Genomic DNA, 15,417 nt, shown 5'->3' on the forward strand with positions numbered 1-15,417 from the left:
AACAATTAAATTAGAGAGCTCTGCAATTGAATTAGAGAGCTCTGCAATTGAATTAGAGAGCTCTGTAATTGAATTAGAGAGCTCTATATTTCAATTCTTACTAGTAAGGATTACAATTAGAGAGCTCTATAATTCAGTTCTTACTAGTAACAATTGAATTATAGAGCTCTGTAATTGTATTTTTACTAGTAATAATTCCAGTTAGAGAGCTCTCTAAATACATTTTTACTAGTAACAATTCCGATTAGAGAGCTCTCTAATTCAGTTCTTACTAGTAACAATTGAATTAGAGAGCTCTGTAATTGAATTAGAGAGCTCTGTAATTGAATTAGAGAGCTCTGTAATTGAATTAGAGAGCTCTGTAATTGAATTAGAGAGCTCTGTAATTGAATTAGAGAGCTCTGTAATTGAATTAGAGAGCTCTGTAATTGAATTAGAGAGCTCTGTAATTGAATTAGAGAGCTCTGTAATTGAATTAGAGAGCTCTGTAATTGAATTAGAGAGCTCTGTAATTGAATTAGAGAGCTCTGTAATTGAATTAGAGAGCTCTGTAATTGAATTAGAGAGCTCTGTAATTGAATTAGAGAGCTCTGTAATTGAATTAGAGAGCTCTGTAATTGAATTAGAGAGCTCTGTAATTGAATTAGAGAGCTCTGTAATTGAATTAGAGAGCTCTGTAATTGAATTAGAGAGCTCTGTAATTGAATTAGAGAGCTCTGTAATTGAATTAGAGAGCTCTGTAATTGAATTAGAGAGCTCTGTAATTGAATTAGAGAGCTCTGTAATTGAATTAGAGAGCTCTGTAATTGAATTAGAGAGCTCTGTAATTGAATTAGAGAGCTCTCTAATCGGAATTGTTACTAGTAAAAATGCAATTACGACGAGTAAGGCTGGGGATATTTTAAGCTAAAATGGCTTGCCATACTGTGCCCCTCTCAGCGCAGGTCTCCTCGTGAAGTCTCTCTGCTATTCTATTGGCTGATTCCTTACTGTCGAGGGGCTTTGATTGGGTAAAGACATATCAACATTCACGACCCATGTGCACTTCATGTGAACAGCAGCAGAAATGTTTTTCTCAAACTTCTGCGAGCGCTTCGGAACATCTTGTTCGCCCCTTTCCCCCCCTTTTTTATATATATTTTTATTTTTTAGGTTGGCCACATCATTGAGTAGTTTTACGGTAGATTAGATACAATGTGGTATTTCTAGTGTAAAATTGTGTAATTTTCAGCGCATGCCCTCTGACCAAATACTATAATGACAAACAACACTTGTACGAGTTTAACAAAGTCGGAGAGTTATTATGCTTTTGCATATGCAATGTACCGCTTGTTATTCAGTGAAAACAAAACAAAACAAAACAAAACAAAAAAAACGGTGAATATGTGTAATAAAGCGCAGATGAGCTTGGATTGTGGAGAAATTAAGAAATAACATTAGCCATTAACCATTAAGAGTCATGTTAAAGAAAACATTATTCAGCGTAATCAGTATTCTGCTTAATATAATCAGCTGTTTTAATCTAGTCACTAGTGGCTGGTTGCATAATCTGCTTTTGAGTAGCTTTTACAAGTTAATTATCTAATTTTTATTTGCTAATGTAATTTGGCTTTGAAAAATGACTGTGTTCATGCAAGTGGTATTTCGGAATTGCTTAATTATGAAACTGTTAACTTTGTTTTAATATAAACCGAATTTTTCTTTTATGCGCGCGCGTTTTTTGCTGGTATTACGGTACAGTCGGTCATTGCTATCGCTCAGCAGATATGACACACAGCCCACCGTGACCAGCTCAGTATCAGAGAACAGGGGGTTCAGCTCTAGAACCTGGTCATGATAATACAACCAGGATGAGTTCCACCGAGGATATTATAATGGCGATTCCCAGAGAGCTCACACAAAACCCACTGCGAAAAATATGGATGCCATGCAAGAACGGGCTACCGGAAAAACACATTTCTCAAAAAAGAGGTATGCTTGCTTTCTGCAAATGCCAGCGTTTCACGACTACAAATGATCAGAGACAATGTTGTTATATGTATCAGTTTATGGGCTTTGTTTTGGATGCAGCTGTCCCAAGCGCTCTTATTTTTTTTGACAAATTCCCGCGTAACGATACTTGCCTGGTTACAATCGCATCTTTTAGGTTTTACCTCTGGTGTAAGTACAGATTTAGCAGAATTCGTGTGTGTTGTATTTTATGGGTTTGTTAAAGTCACCATCTGGAGTTGAGTAATACAATGCTGTCGGGTGCGGAAGTAATGTTGTATGTTCGGTTATTTAGGAAGATTTTCACCACATGTGCTTGTTGTCTCATTGATTGATTTTCCATGTAATTTCTATTAATATTCATATAAATTACATGATCAACATTGTGCTTTGTGGGCATGCATCTAACACCTCAAGCACTATAATGTCAGTAAACCCGGTGAACTAAGTAGTCCCAGACGGGAATGATGCAACCATGCACCGAAACCTGTTCAGCCTCCGATATAACGCACTGGTTAGGTTAAGTACAGTAAGCTACCTTGAATCTCTGATCTAAGCTCTGTGGTATTTAGCAACACAATTGTTTCTCCCAGTGTCTTCTCAGGCTTTGCTTAAGAAAAAGCTGGCAAGAGTGAACACTGAGTGTTTATGAATAACGTGTCCAATGCGTCACACCAAGCCGAAAGTGCTGTATCACTATTAAACTCCTCTCACTCCGTATGCGTATTTACTTCATTTATTAATAACAACTCTGCTGCATCATGAGCATATCAGCTGAATATTTTGTGCTGTTAGATAACCAGCACAGCTCGAGCATGTTTTCTGCACCGGTACAGTAGTCGCGTGCATTATGTTGCGTCGCTGGCGTTCTATTGGCTGAGGCCTGACTGGAGACGTTCTCTGATTGGTCAATGGCGCATCAACACTCGCAGCCCATGTGTGCAGCGTGTGAACAGCAGCAGACCCCTGTTGCTCGTCTGAGCTCATGTTGATCAGCTAACATTGTCCCTGTCCTGAGGATAAACATAATGGCAGAGAATGTGACCTAGTGTTTGTCATTTAGCTCATATTTTGATAAACAAATTGTAACAATTCATAACAGTCTGGTAGTTTTCTTGACTATTTATGTTTTATTTCCTAGTCCACACTAAAAATCTGGGAAGTAAATTGTATGTAATTTTTTTGATTCATTTTAGATTCTATTTCTAGGTCACTAATCAAATAAACAAAGTTGCAACATTGATAATTATCCTTCTGAAGGTAATTAAAAATATATATTACATAGTGGAAATTGTGCAGCCTGTTTTTTTTTTCTGCCCTCTTGTTTTGAATGAAAGCTGTTTTAATGTGTTTTCCCCCTCAGTTTCCCTCGGGAGTTAAAAAAAAAAAAAACCGACAATGCCATTCTTTCCTATCCTATTTTGGCGAAATGGTCTACTTTTGTGGTTGTATTCGCTCTGTAAAATGAAGTAGTTTGGGTGGGATTTCAGGATTGTGATCTGACTTTAGGGATATCCTTTAAATTCCTTAGGGCCTGTTGCATTCAAATGGACAAAAGGTAACTGTGCAAAAGTTGAGGGTTTTTCAAGATCACTGTGGCCCCAAAGCTGCTGTCATAGAGGATTTTCAGAGGAAGTTTATAGCCTTTTAAAGAGCAGGTTTGCTGAGCGAGGCCGATTCTCAAAGACTCCCTACACTTGCAAGGATGTACTTAATTATATGCTGATTTTTGTGTAATTGGCAGATTTGTTTTGAACTCCATGAACCTTACATTGAAGCAGCTGTACTTGCAGCAAAAATTGATGCTAAACACAGTCTCAGTAGGATCCGTATTTGATTAGACAGCAGAGAATTGACTGCATCAGGTACACCGTGCACATGATCTCTCAGTATCGAGGAACCTGATTCATGAGGCAGACATTGAGAAGAGCTTGATAACCATGATGAGTAATGAATTTCATTTCTTGAAATGCAGACAATAAAAAGATCTTATAATTTGAATAATATGCAACAGGAGGACTGACACAAATGTATGGATAATAGCATGTTACCTCGTATATTAATCAATAGATTTGTCTCAAACATACATGGATAAAACAGAATGTTTTATTCTGCAGAAATTATTTGGTTTATGCCAATACCTGGTTGAATATAGTTTTTTGCTCTATTTGGTTAAGGTAAAAAGTATAAAGCCGATGGTTTCCAAAGACTATTTCATAATATTTCACAATAACCAGAATACATTTATTCTCATCAAATTAGGAAAAGTTAAAATTCCTTCAGAGGCTGCAGAGACTATCATACCAACTGAAAAGCTTTCTGTTGTAGAGAGAACAGCTGATATTTACAGACACATTTTTATTCTCTCTCTCTCTGTCTCATGGCAGTTTGCATGACCAACTGTCCCACTCTCATTGTGGCTGTGGGCCTACCAGCGAGAGGAAAAACCTACATTTCTAAAAAACTCACACGCTACCTCAACTGGATTGGTGTACCAACCAAAGGTACAGTAAAATGCACACATACTCCTAAACATTTATACATCCAGCATACAGTGGGTAAATCTGTGTATATTTTTGCAGAATTCAATGTGGGACAGTATCGGAGAGAATGTGTGAAAATCTACAAGAGCTTTGAATTCTTTCGCCCTGATAATGAGGAAGGGCTGAAGATAAGAAAGTAAGATGCAGCATGTTTTTCATTTCTGTATGCTTGTTCTCATGTGTTTTTGCTGTTGCTGTGCATTTTGTGCTGTCATATGATTTTATTGATTTATTTTCTGTTTTCAGGCAGTGTGCTTTGGCAGCACTCAATGATGTCAGACAGTATCTCAGTGTTGAGGGTGGCCATGTTGCTGTGAGTAGTTTTGCATTTCCATTAATTTATCACACCGATTCATAATTTATATACTACCATTCATAAAAGCAAGGACACATTCAATTGATCAAAAGTGACAGTAACAACATTTATAATGTTACAAAAGATTTCTATTTCAAATAAGTGCTGTTCTTTTGAACTTTCTATTCATCAAATAATCTGTTGGTTTTAACATTGGTAATGATAAGAAATGTTATTTGAGCACCTAAAGCATTATATTGATGAAAAGTGACTGTAAAGGTATTTATGTTACAAAAAATTTCTATTTTTATTCTTTTGGTCTTATTCTCCTTTATTTGTTGCTTTTATTTTCTACTCAAGCAAAAAAATCCTAAAAAAACAACTGTTTTCAATATTAATCTGTTTCTTGAGCAACAAATCAGCATGTTAGAATGATTTCTGAAGGATCATGTGACGCTGAAGACTGGAGTAATAAAATTCAGCTTTGCCATCACAGGAATAAATTAAAAATTTAAATGTATTAAAATAGAAAACAGTTATTTTAAATTGTAGTAATATTTCAAAATATTACAATTTTTATTGTATTTTTTTTCGAATAAATAATAAATACAGCCTTGGTGAGCATGAGACTTTTTTTTTGTTTTTTTTTCAAAAACATTGAAACTTATTTATGAGTATGTTGTTTTGTTCAGGTGTTTGATGCCACGAACACAACCAGAGAACGGAGGGTCACCATCATGAGATTTGCAGAACAAAATGGCTATAAGGTAAACATTTGAGTAGTTAAGTGTTTCTTCACTTTTTTAATTTCCATTTTATTTTTACTATCCTCAAGTTTTGATGTTTTTAATTAGGTGTTTTTTGTGGAATCTGTGTGTGAAGACCCCAAAGTTATTGCAGAGAACATTGTGGTAAGGCAGTGATTAAAATATTGACTAGTGATTTGTAGTATTCCAGTGATTTCTAATGTTTTAATCATTTGTTCTAATCAGTGATCCGATATTTTCCCTCAAAAATGTCTTGACCTCAAGCATTTTTCTTCAGTACCTTAATATTTATTTATTAAATGATCCCAGCATTAATTTCTCCCGTTTTTGTGTGTCGGAGAGCAGCAGGTGAAGCTGGGTAGCCCTGACTACACTGACCGCAACACTGAAGAAGCCATCCAGGACTTCATGAAGAGGATCAAATGCTATGAGAACAGTTACCAGCCACTGGATGAAAACCTAGACAGGTCAGAAATCGGATTTCATTTTTGTTTCCCCGTTCTTAGAATGTGATCGTGTATTCCATCTGAGAATAAATATTGCATCATATTATTTATACATTTTGTGTGTAGTTGCTTTAATGCTGTATATTTTGGCTTACAGAGAATTGTCATACATTAAAATAATGGATGTGGGTCAGCGGTATTTGGTGAACCGTGTACTGGACCACATCCAGAGCAGAATCGTTTATTATCTGATGAACATCCACATCACACCACGCTCCATCTACCTCTGTCGCCATGGAGAGAGCGACTTTAACGTCAGAGGTCACATCGGAGGGGATTCAGGCCTGTCACCCCGTGGTAAAGAGGTGCGTTATGGTATATGTGTCTGTGAAAGATTGTCCGTGGCATTGGTCATTTGGATTTCACCATCTCTTTCTTTTCTCATATGTCTCAGTTTGCTCAGTGTCTAGGGAGGTTCATACAGGATCAGAATATTAAGGATCTCAAGGTGTGGACGAGTCAGATGAAGCGGACCATTCAGACCGCTGAGGCGTTGGGTGTACCATATGAACAATGGAAAACCCTCAACGAGATTGATGCTGTAAGTATTATAGTATTATAACAATGTTCTCTTTGTACTTCCATTTAACAGTGCCAAGTGAGTGACTTTCAACATGTGTGCAGGGTGTCTGTGAGGAGATGGTGTATGAGGAGATCCAGGAACATTATCCTCTGGAGTTCGCCCTCAGAGACCAGGACAAATATCGCTACCGCTACCCTAAAGGAGAGGTGTGTTGAAAAGCTATATTTACAACTAACTAGAAAGTAACCTCATTAAATCGGAGAAAATTGAATGTTCTCGCTCTTTACAGTCTTATGAGGATCTTGTCCAGCGATTGGAGCCCGTCATTATGGAGCTTGAACGTCAGGAGAATGTTTTGGTTATTTGTCACCAGGCTGTTATGCGCTGTCTGCTTGCTTACTTCCTGGACAAGAGTGCAGGTGTGTTGATAGAGGCATGCTGTGGTTAATAAAATATTAGCATATTGTTATGATCTTTAACCTTTTCTTTTGCCTTCCAGAAGAGCTGCCGTACCTGAAATGCCCGCTACACACAGTCCTGAAACTTACTCCTGTGGCCTATGGTGAGAAACTCATCTCTCTCACACACTTACTGAGCATGTGCACAGCGTATACTTGGTGCTTCAGCAAAAAATGAAATTTAACATCATTGAACACGTGTACGAAGCCCTGCACGTTATATGCGAGGGGGGAAAACAAGGTATTTTGGCCACAAATTATTTATCAAAGAATTTATTTTATTATATTATCAATATATTATATTGTTATATTATTAAATAATAAAAATAAAATAATAATAATTATTATTATTAATGCTTGAATAATTTGTTCCCTCATCTAATTTAAAATTGTGGCCACAACTTAACCAACAAAAAAAAAAGGAACTTATTGGATACAATTTATCTAAAACAAAGGAATTAATCTAATGTGCCCATTAATTATGGATGAATTAATTAATAAAACGTGTACACAAATTGAGTCGTGGGGATAAATTCTTAATTTGTGGCCATGCTATCTTTCCATACAGTAGAAGAGGATAGGGACTGGGCTGTCAGGAAGAGGGGGGGGAAAAAACCTTGACTCATGCATTGTGTAGTCAAAAATTCTGACTTAGTATGATAGCTTTTTGTAAGGAACGGTCTGAAATCAAGTTATTATTCACTAAATTATTTATTTATTTTTGTGTACTATCCCTTTAAGACCACCTTGACTCTAAATGAGCAGTGACATGTTGTTCTGCACTGTCCTGTTCTGTATAAAACAACAGCACTGACAGTAAAAACCATTGAGCAATTCAACACGAAGAACAGAACAAGCAGTGCCGAACTTAATGTAGTAGTTTAATGTACCTGGAAACTAAGATTCTGTCCTGCACTAGGCTGTAAAGTGGAGTCGATCTATCTTAATGTGGAGGCGGTGAACACTCACAGAGACAAACCTGAGGTGAGAAAACCAGGCATTCATTTTACATATATAAATAAAAATTTTTAAAATGGTTTTTGAAAAAAATAAAATCATAATAAATTCATCCTTTGACTATGACAGAATGTGGACATTTCCCGTCTGCCAGAAGAGGCTCTTCTCACTGTTCCACCCCACTACTGACCTATGACCTCACATCCTGTACATCAGCAACACTCCATCAGCCTGTTCCATCCTTTTTATGTGACTCCTCTGTGTGTTTGGAAACATTGGTCAGAAAGTCAGTTATGAGTCCTGAAGATGAGCAGCTTTAGGCCTCATATTTGTATTTTCTGTCTTCTCAATTGCCACATAGGTGACTGGAATCCAGTTATTGATCTAATAACCCTAGTGTTGGGGTGAGTGTGTGTGTGTGTGTGCGCGCGGGTATTCACATGTGTATGTGATACACCTGCATTCGAGGCTGGCACAGAGCAGATTTGAAGGCGGTTTTCTTTCTATAATTTTTTACTGAAGGTTTTTGCTGGAATCATTAACATTTTTTATGTGAGACTAAATGATCAGTACTGGTGTCTTCCACATACTGGCTATTTAAAGTTTTTTTTCCCCCTCTTATTTTGATTTGATTTGCTTCCTGGCTTCACATTACTTTAAGCAATATTTTACATCTCAGTCATTCACACACTAGGGTTTAAATTAAGTCCTTTGGCTGTCATCTAACACTAAATGCTATTCGTAAAAAAACAAGAATACATGACTTGGTTTAAAAAAAATATATAAATGCAGATTAATCAGCAGACATGAACTTTACTTTGTACAGTGTTGAAACCACCTGGATCTTGCAGGTCCTATCAGAATTGTGAGAGGTGTTTAAAACAACAACTGTCAATTAGGATGCTCAAAATGTAGCTAAAAATTTTCAAATATATTGTCTCTGTTATGTTTCCAGAAAAAAGCCAAATACAATGTTTACATTTCTAAAGCCATGTTACAATAATAGTTTTTTTTTTTACTCTGTGGTCTATACGGTCTGTTTATGGAGATAAAGTGAACTGTTTTCATCTCAATTATTATGTTTATTACCAGGTTTTTTATATTTTTGAAGAGCACTTCTGAGAACTGAATATAAAGAGCCCTGTTAAGTTGCAGTTTAATCTGTCCTGTGGGTCTCTGTGATCGATAGGACTGACTGTGGTAATGTTTGTGAAGCTCATGGTTCTCATATTTGACGCACAATGTCACATTTTCTGGAAATACTGTCATTAAAACATTGTCATCAACCAAGTTCTCCTGTTCTAGAAACTTAAATGTAGTGTTTTTTAACATTCAGTGTAGGTGTTTATTAAACCTTCCACATGAGTGTCCATCTCGGCAATATCAATTCTAAAATGGAGAAATATCTGAACATCAAAATAAATATACACAGAAAAAAAATATATAAAATCTTCACACATTATATTAATATTCTCAAACGCAATCCATTTTGATAGAAAGGTGCGAATAAATCCAGAGGGATATAACTCTTTTAAGAACCACTCTGTGAAAGCATCCTATAATACTACACTCATACACAGTGCAAAGATTGTTTCTGAAGTGATCACATCAGTGCTTCAAAAAATTTATATAGCACCTCATACAGCAATGAGGCTCAAAATCACCAGACATGACCTCATGATCCTGTTAGGAATCCATAATAAGATAATATAATAGCATGCGGTTTTAAGGCTGTGACTGTATGACTGCATATATGCTGGAATGATGCTCCATAATGTCAGTCAGGCCTCAGGCCCCACCTCTCACGCCGGCTGCTGTGGGTTGATGTTGAGGTGGGCTGGGTTTCCCAGCAGACCAATCCGCTGCTTGTGTTTCCTCTGTTCAGTCATCTGAAGATTGACAACAGGGATGAGTTCAGTAGGGATGGGCGATACCACTTATTTTGTTTTCGATACGATACCGATATTTTTCAAGGCAGTATCGTCGATATCGATACAGATTCAATACTTCTGAACTAAACTTTTAAATTATTAAATTACTAAGAGTAAAATGGGTAATGATAAGCACTTAACTTTGTTTAAAACGCATTTTTAACATTCAATACGCCTTAATAGTAACTTATTAGGTTATATTTTTGTTTACACATGGTTCAAATCTACAAATACTACAGTTGAACTATGGTCACTTTAGTAAAACCATGGTTCATTTTCATAAGGGACTGCCAGTGACAGGCTGTTGCATGCATAAAATGCAACCTTTTTATTCTATTAACATTAACATCTATTGACATTCAATTTAAATAACTGTAATTGCACAAACTATGTAGGCTACAATTTCAGTTTGTATATTGTGAAATAACTCTGTCCTTCTGTCCTCTGATAAGCATTGTTCAGGGCTGCCGTTCCCAAAAGCTTTAATGCTTTCTTATGATACTTTTGGAAAAATCAGCCCTGTTTGAATGTCTATACTATCAGAAGTGAGTGAACGCTCTCTGGGAATGATTAGTTCTGTCTTGCAACATTTGCGTGTTCAGATGAGCAGGAAAATAGTTCTATCTTGCACAATTACTCGCTAACAAAGGTTATTCGTCCAATTCAATGCATATTGTGCACATTATAATTTTTTTGTTAAATAAACAAAATCACTGGCAAATAAAACACACCTTAGTATCGATATTTTTTGTTTGAGTATCGATACTTTCGATACTCGCGTCAGTATCGATATATCGATACTTCGGATCGATACGCCCATCCCTAGAGTTCAGTCAATCGCAATTAAGTAACTTATACACACCTCATACCACAAGTTGACAGCTTATGACACATCTGCAATTTAGGTGTAGTACAAGCATTCCATTTGTTATTAAGAATCATTTGGCAGAGTATGCAGATACACCTTTATAAAATTAGTCAAACACAAACCTGCTCTTTGAGCTCTGTGAGCTGATTGGTCAGGTTGGAGACCAGCCTCATTGTGGACTCTAGTTTCTCCTGCAAACTACGCAGTTCATTTTGTTCACCCTCACCATCGCTGCTGACCAGTGACATGGCCCTCATACGTGGAAACCAGTCCAGATTGTGTTCCTGAATGGGGGTTAAAGAGGTCACGCTACCGATAAACAATATGAAAAGGATAAATCATGATGTTATGATTTTATCAAAGCCTGCCTTGTGTAGAAAAGGCGCAATCTATTTAAAATACCTTAAAATCCTATGGGTGAATATATATATATATATATTATATATATAGATTTCAAGTCGACATGTGACCAGGATGTTCTTTTTCATGATTATAGAGATTAGGATAATATAATTAGTTTGTTTTATTATTTATCTATGGAATAAAGACTATGAAGTGCATTTTTTAGGACCATTAAGATTTTTTGCTTTTTTAAAAAAATCTTGATTATCAATAAACATGCTTTATTTTCCTACCCCCATTCTAATTGCTGTAATGTGAAAATAAATATTATCCTCTTTTTAATGCGGTTAAATTACAACAAAATTAAAGTGCAAAAAATCCCAAGTACTAACATATATAAATTCTACTGCTAATAATAATACATATTTTTCAGGTTGTAGTAGGTTAATGAGAATTGAGGGGTTTGTATTTGTTTCATTGTCATGAAATGGTCAATAAAAAGTCTTGGTTCTGAAAATATTTCTAAATGGATCTTTATGCACTATGCAAAAAGAATATTCTTTATGCACTAAGAATATATGCATAAATATTCTTTATGCACTACACAAAATATAGTTTTAAAATATATATATATATACCCCACAAAACCACAAAACCAGTCTTAAGGGTCCATTTTTCGAAATTGAGATTTATAGATCATATGAAAGCTGAATAATGAAGCTTTCCATTGATGTATGGTTTGTTAGGATCTGACAATATTTGGCCGAGATACAACTATTTGAAAATCTGGAATCTATTGAGATATTGAGAAAATCACCTTTAAAGTTGTCCAAATGAAGTTCTTAGCAATGCATATTACTAATCAAAATTAAGTTTTAATATATTTACAGTAGGAAATTTACAAAATATCTTCATGGAACATGATCCTTACTGATATATCCTAATGATATCCTATACCATATCCTAATGATTTTTGTCATAAAAGAAAAATCGATAATTTTGACCCATACAATGTATTTTTGGCTATTGCTACAAATATACCCCAGCGACTTAAAGGCACAATATGTAAGATTTTTTAATTAAAATATCCAAAAACCACTAGAACATATTTTGCTGACTTGTGTACTTACATTATCCCAAGTGTTTAGAAGAATGTTTAAATCCAGAGAAATAAGCGATTTCAACTAGTGACACGGACCGCGTCTATAGTGTCACTGTGTCGCCTGGCAATGATGTCATAACCCCTCGATTTCCGGTTTTGTTTTGTAGAAAACACGGAAACACCAAAGACGCTTTAATATGTTGTGCATTTTTCTTAGACCGGTGACGACCACACAGAGTAACATTATAACAGAACTTCCAAATGTATCTAGTATGATAAAACAGTGCTGCTTTCCCCCCCCCACATACACACGACCGGAAGGAGCGGAAGCGGTCGACTGTGGCATAATAAAAGCACTGCTGCTTTCGAGCCGTGTGTTGCGCTCGTTCAGTGGCCTCGTTTCGCTTCGACGGCTTTCAGCCTCACCCTGCTTCATTCTCCTACATTAATAAATCATTAGCTCATCCATGAACATGATTTCTGCCCGAGTCCTGTCGTATTGCATCGGCTGTGGGGATGAAGACGACAACTCCCATGATTCCACACTCAGTCACAGCGTCATCAAACTACGCCTTTGTCTATTTGTTTATTTTGAATACGCGACCTCTAGCGGCGAAAAATTACATATTGTGCCTTTAAGACTTTTAATGGTTTTGTGGTCCAGGGTTACATATGAGCTTCAGCTTGATTAGTAAAAGATTGCACATGAAAACATTTAAATGTCTTCCCGTAAAAGCTTCATGATAATGTCAAAGTAGAGTGTCATCCCCATGTATGTTCACACGGAAACACCAAAGACGCTTTAATATGTTGTGCATTTTTCTTAGACCGGTGACGACCACACAGAGTAACATTATAACAGAACTTCCAAATGTATCTAGTATGATAAAACAGTGCTGCTTTCCCCCCCCCACATACACACGACCGGAAGGAGCGGAAGCGGTCGACTGTGGCATAATAAAAGCACTGCTGCTTTCGAGCCGTGTGTTGCGCTCGTTCAGTGGCCTCGTTTCGCTTCGACGGCTTTCAGCCTCACCCTGCTTCATTCTCCTACATTAATAAATCATTAGCTCATCCATGAACATGATTTCTGCCCGAGTCCTGTCGTATTGCATCGGCTGTGGGGATGAAGACGACAACTCCCATGATTCCACACTCAGTCACAGCGTCATCAAACTACGCCTTTGTCTATTTGTTTATTTTGAATACGCGACCTCTAGCGGCGAAAAATTACATATTGTGCCTTTAAGACTTTTAATGGTTTTGTGGTCCAGGGTTACATATGAGCTTCAGCTTGATTAGTAAAAGATTGCACATGAAAACATTTAAATGTCTTCCCGTAAAAGCTTCATGATAATGTCAAAGTAGAGTGTCATCCCCATGTATGTTCTCACCTTGATCATCTGAGCGACGTAGCTCTCAGGGCCTGTGTATTCAGTAGAGTCCTTGACCCGCACCAGCACAATGAAGTACAGGTAATGCCACAGGTTGTGCTCTTCCTTGATGTGCTCCTCAAACGTCACTGTTTTATTATCAAACTTATCTCTCTCCAGACCTGGGTGAACAAGCAAATAACCCAAAAAATTAATTCCCAATCTCATGTGAAGGCACATATATGTTTATTTGAGTATAACTGTGCATCTCATCTCACCGCAGATGAAACATGTGGTCTTGAGGATCTCCTCTTTCCTCTGCTTCTCACTTCTCAGATCAGCAAACGTATCAATGATGACACCAAAGATCAGATTCAACACAATGATGATCACCAGGAAGAAGAACAGAAGGTCATACACAACCCGTGCAGCGAACAGATGCTCCTGCAAGCACACATTCAGGTCTTGCTTAAGGTTGTTATGTAAAAAAATGAACTATTATTGTAAATATATGCATGTCCGTACCTCTTTGGACGGCTTGCGCAGAACATCTCCAACTCCGCCACCACTCCTGAGACCGTGACTCAGTACAGTGATCATACACATCCACAGAGAATCACACGCTCGCTCTACATCATCTATAAACACACAAAACACACAATGTAGAAGTTCTGTTTCCAGTCACTTTCAGTGTACAACTGAACATCAGACTACAACATATTTCCTAAAAAGTAATATAATATTTATATATTTGGATAACATGACTGAAGTAATTGGATTAGGGCTTAAGTGTCATATTAGTATTAATCAATAATACTTAATAGTAATTAATAATAATTTTTGTGTTATCTTAGTACATTCATCAATTAATATTGTTAATAATAAAATAATTACTTGTATGCTATTACAAACACATTATTTTTTATTTATTTTTACTAAAAACATATATTCAATATTTTACTTGTCATAGACATATGACAATTATGCTCACAATAATTTAATTTGGGGAAAATATGTGATTTTGACTAATTAATCAGCACATCATGCAATAGTTTGGATGAATTTTACTGCTCACCATCCTCAACATCCGCAGGCAGGCAGGACCCATTTTTTCCATTGCAAACCCCCTCAGACAGGAAACTAGAAGCCAAATTTACTCCCTCCTCTGACACACATATATTCAAATACAGCAAAAATAATTTTCTTACCCACCAGTATGAACATTACTTTATGATTTGCTTTGATATGTCTGTGTGAACACGTGTTACCGAGAGTGCCGTTGGGGATGCGGTTCACCTCCAGGATGAAGTCATCCTTAAAAAACATATATCCAACAATGGAGAAGAGGTAGACCAGGATCAGACCCAGAACAGCTGTCAGGACAATAGAGCGGCCATTTCGAGTCACACTCTTGATAACGTTCAAAAGAGTCTCTTCCCTGTTCACCAGGTCAAACAACTTCAAACACACAAATGTACAATTAGTTAACATTAGTGGTGTAAATATTTGACAATTATTTGGTTCTATCTTAAATGGTTGAATACATCATGAAATTAGGTCAATATTTGTATATATATATACAAATATTTGTATAGGGCGGGCTTTAACTGCATTAAAATATTTTAATCACATTATTTTTCCATAATTAATTAATTACATTTACGTGTTAAACTGACAGCCCTAACATATATATATATATATATATATATATATATATATATATATATATATATATATATATATAGTATATAAGAAATATATTT

At 36.3% G+C, this 15,417-nt stretch overlaps 1 protein-coding gene and 1 pseudogene across 1 annotated transcript in view; one reads left to right on the forward strand and one right to left on the reverse strand.

Moving 5' to 3' along the window:
- Window positions 1-8,799, forward strand: part of LOC107582693 (6-phosphofructo-2-kinase/fructose-2,6-bisphosphatase 4-like) — a 13,715-nt pseudogene extending 4,916 nt beyond the window's left edge.
- Window positions 8,651-15,417, reverse strand: part of LOC107582692 (inositol 1,4,5-trisphosphate receptor type 1-like) — a 42,357-nt gene continuing 35,590 nt past the window's right edge. The window contains exons 56-62 of the mRNA XM_016268619.1: window positions 14,923-15,112; window positions 14,730-14,819; window positions 14,180-14,292; window positions 13,933-14,098; window positions 13,676-13,836; window positions 10,960-11,121; window positions 8,651-9,927 (exon numbers count right to left, since the gene is read on the reverse strand). Of these exons, the coding sequence (XP_016124105.1) occupies window positions 9,841-9,927; window positions 10,960-11,121; window positions 13,676-13,836; window positions 13,933-14,098; window positions 14,180-14,292; window positions 14,730-14,819; window positions 14,923-15,112 (969 nt within the window). The 3' untranslated portion in view covers window positions 8,651-9,840. The remainder of the gene's footprint in view (window positions 9,928-10,959; window positions 11,122-13,675; window positions 13,837-13,932; window positions 14,099-14,179; window positions 14,293-14,729; window positions 14,820-14,922; window positions 15,113-15,417) is intronic.

The sequence above is a fragment of the Sinocyclocheilus grahami genome, unplaced genomic scaffold, assembly GCF_001515645.1.
Source record: "Sinocyclocheilus grahami isolate Dianchi unplaced genomic scaffold, SAMN03320097.WGS_v1.1 scaffold47.1, whole genome shotgun sequence".
NCBI classification, from domain to species: Eukaryota; Metazoa; Chordata; class Actinopteri; order Cypriniformes; family Cyprinidae; genus Sinocyclocheilus; species Sinocyclocheilus grahami.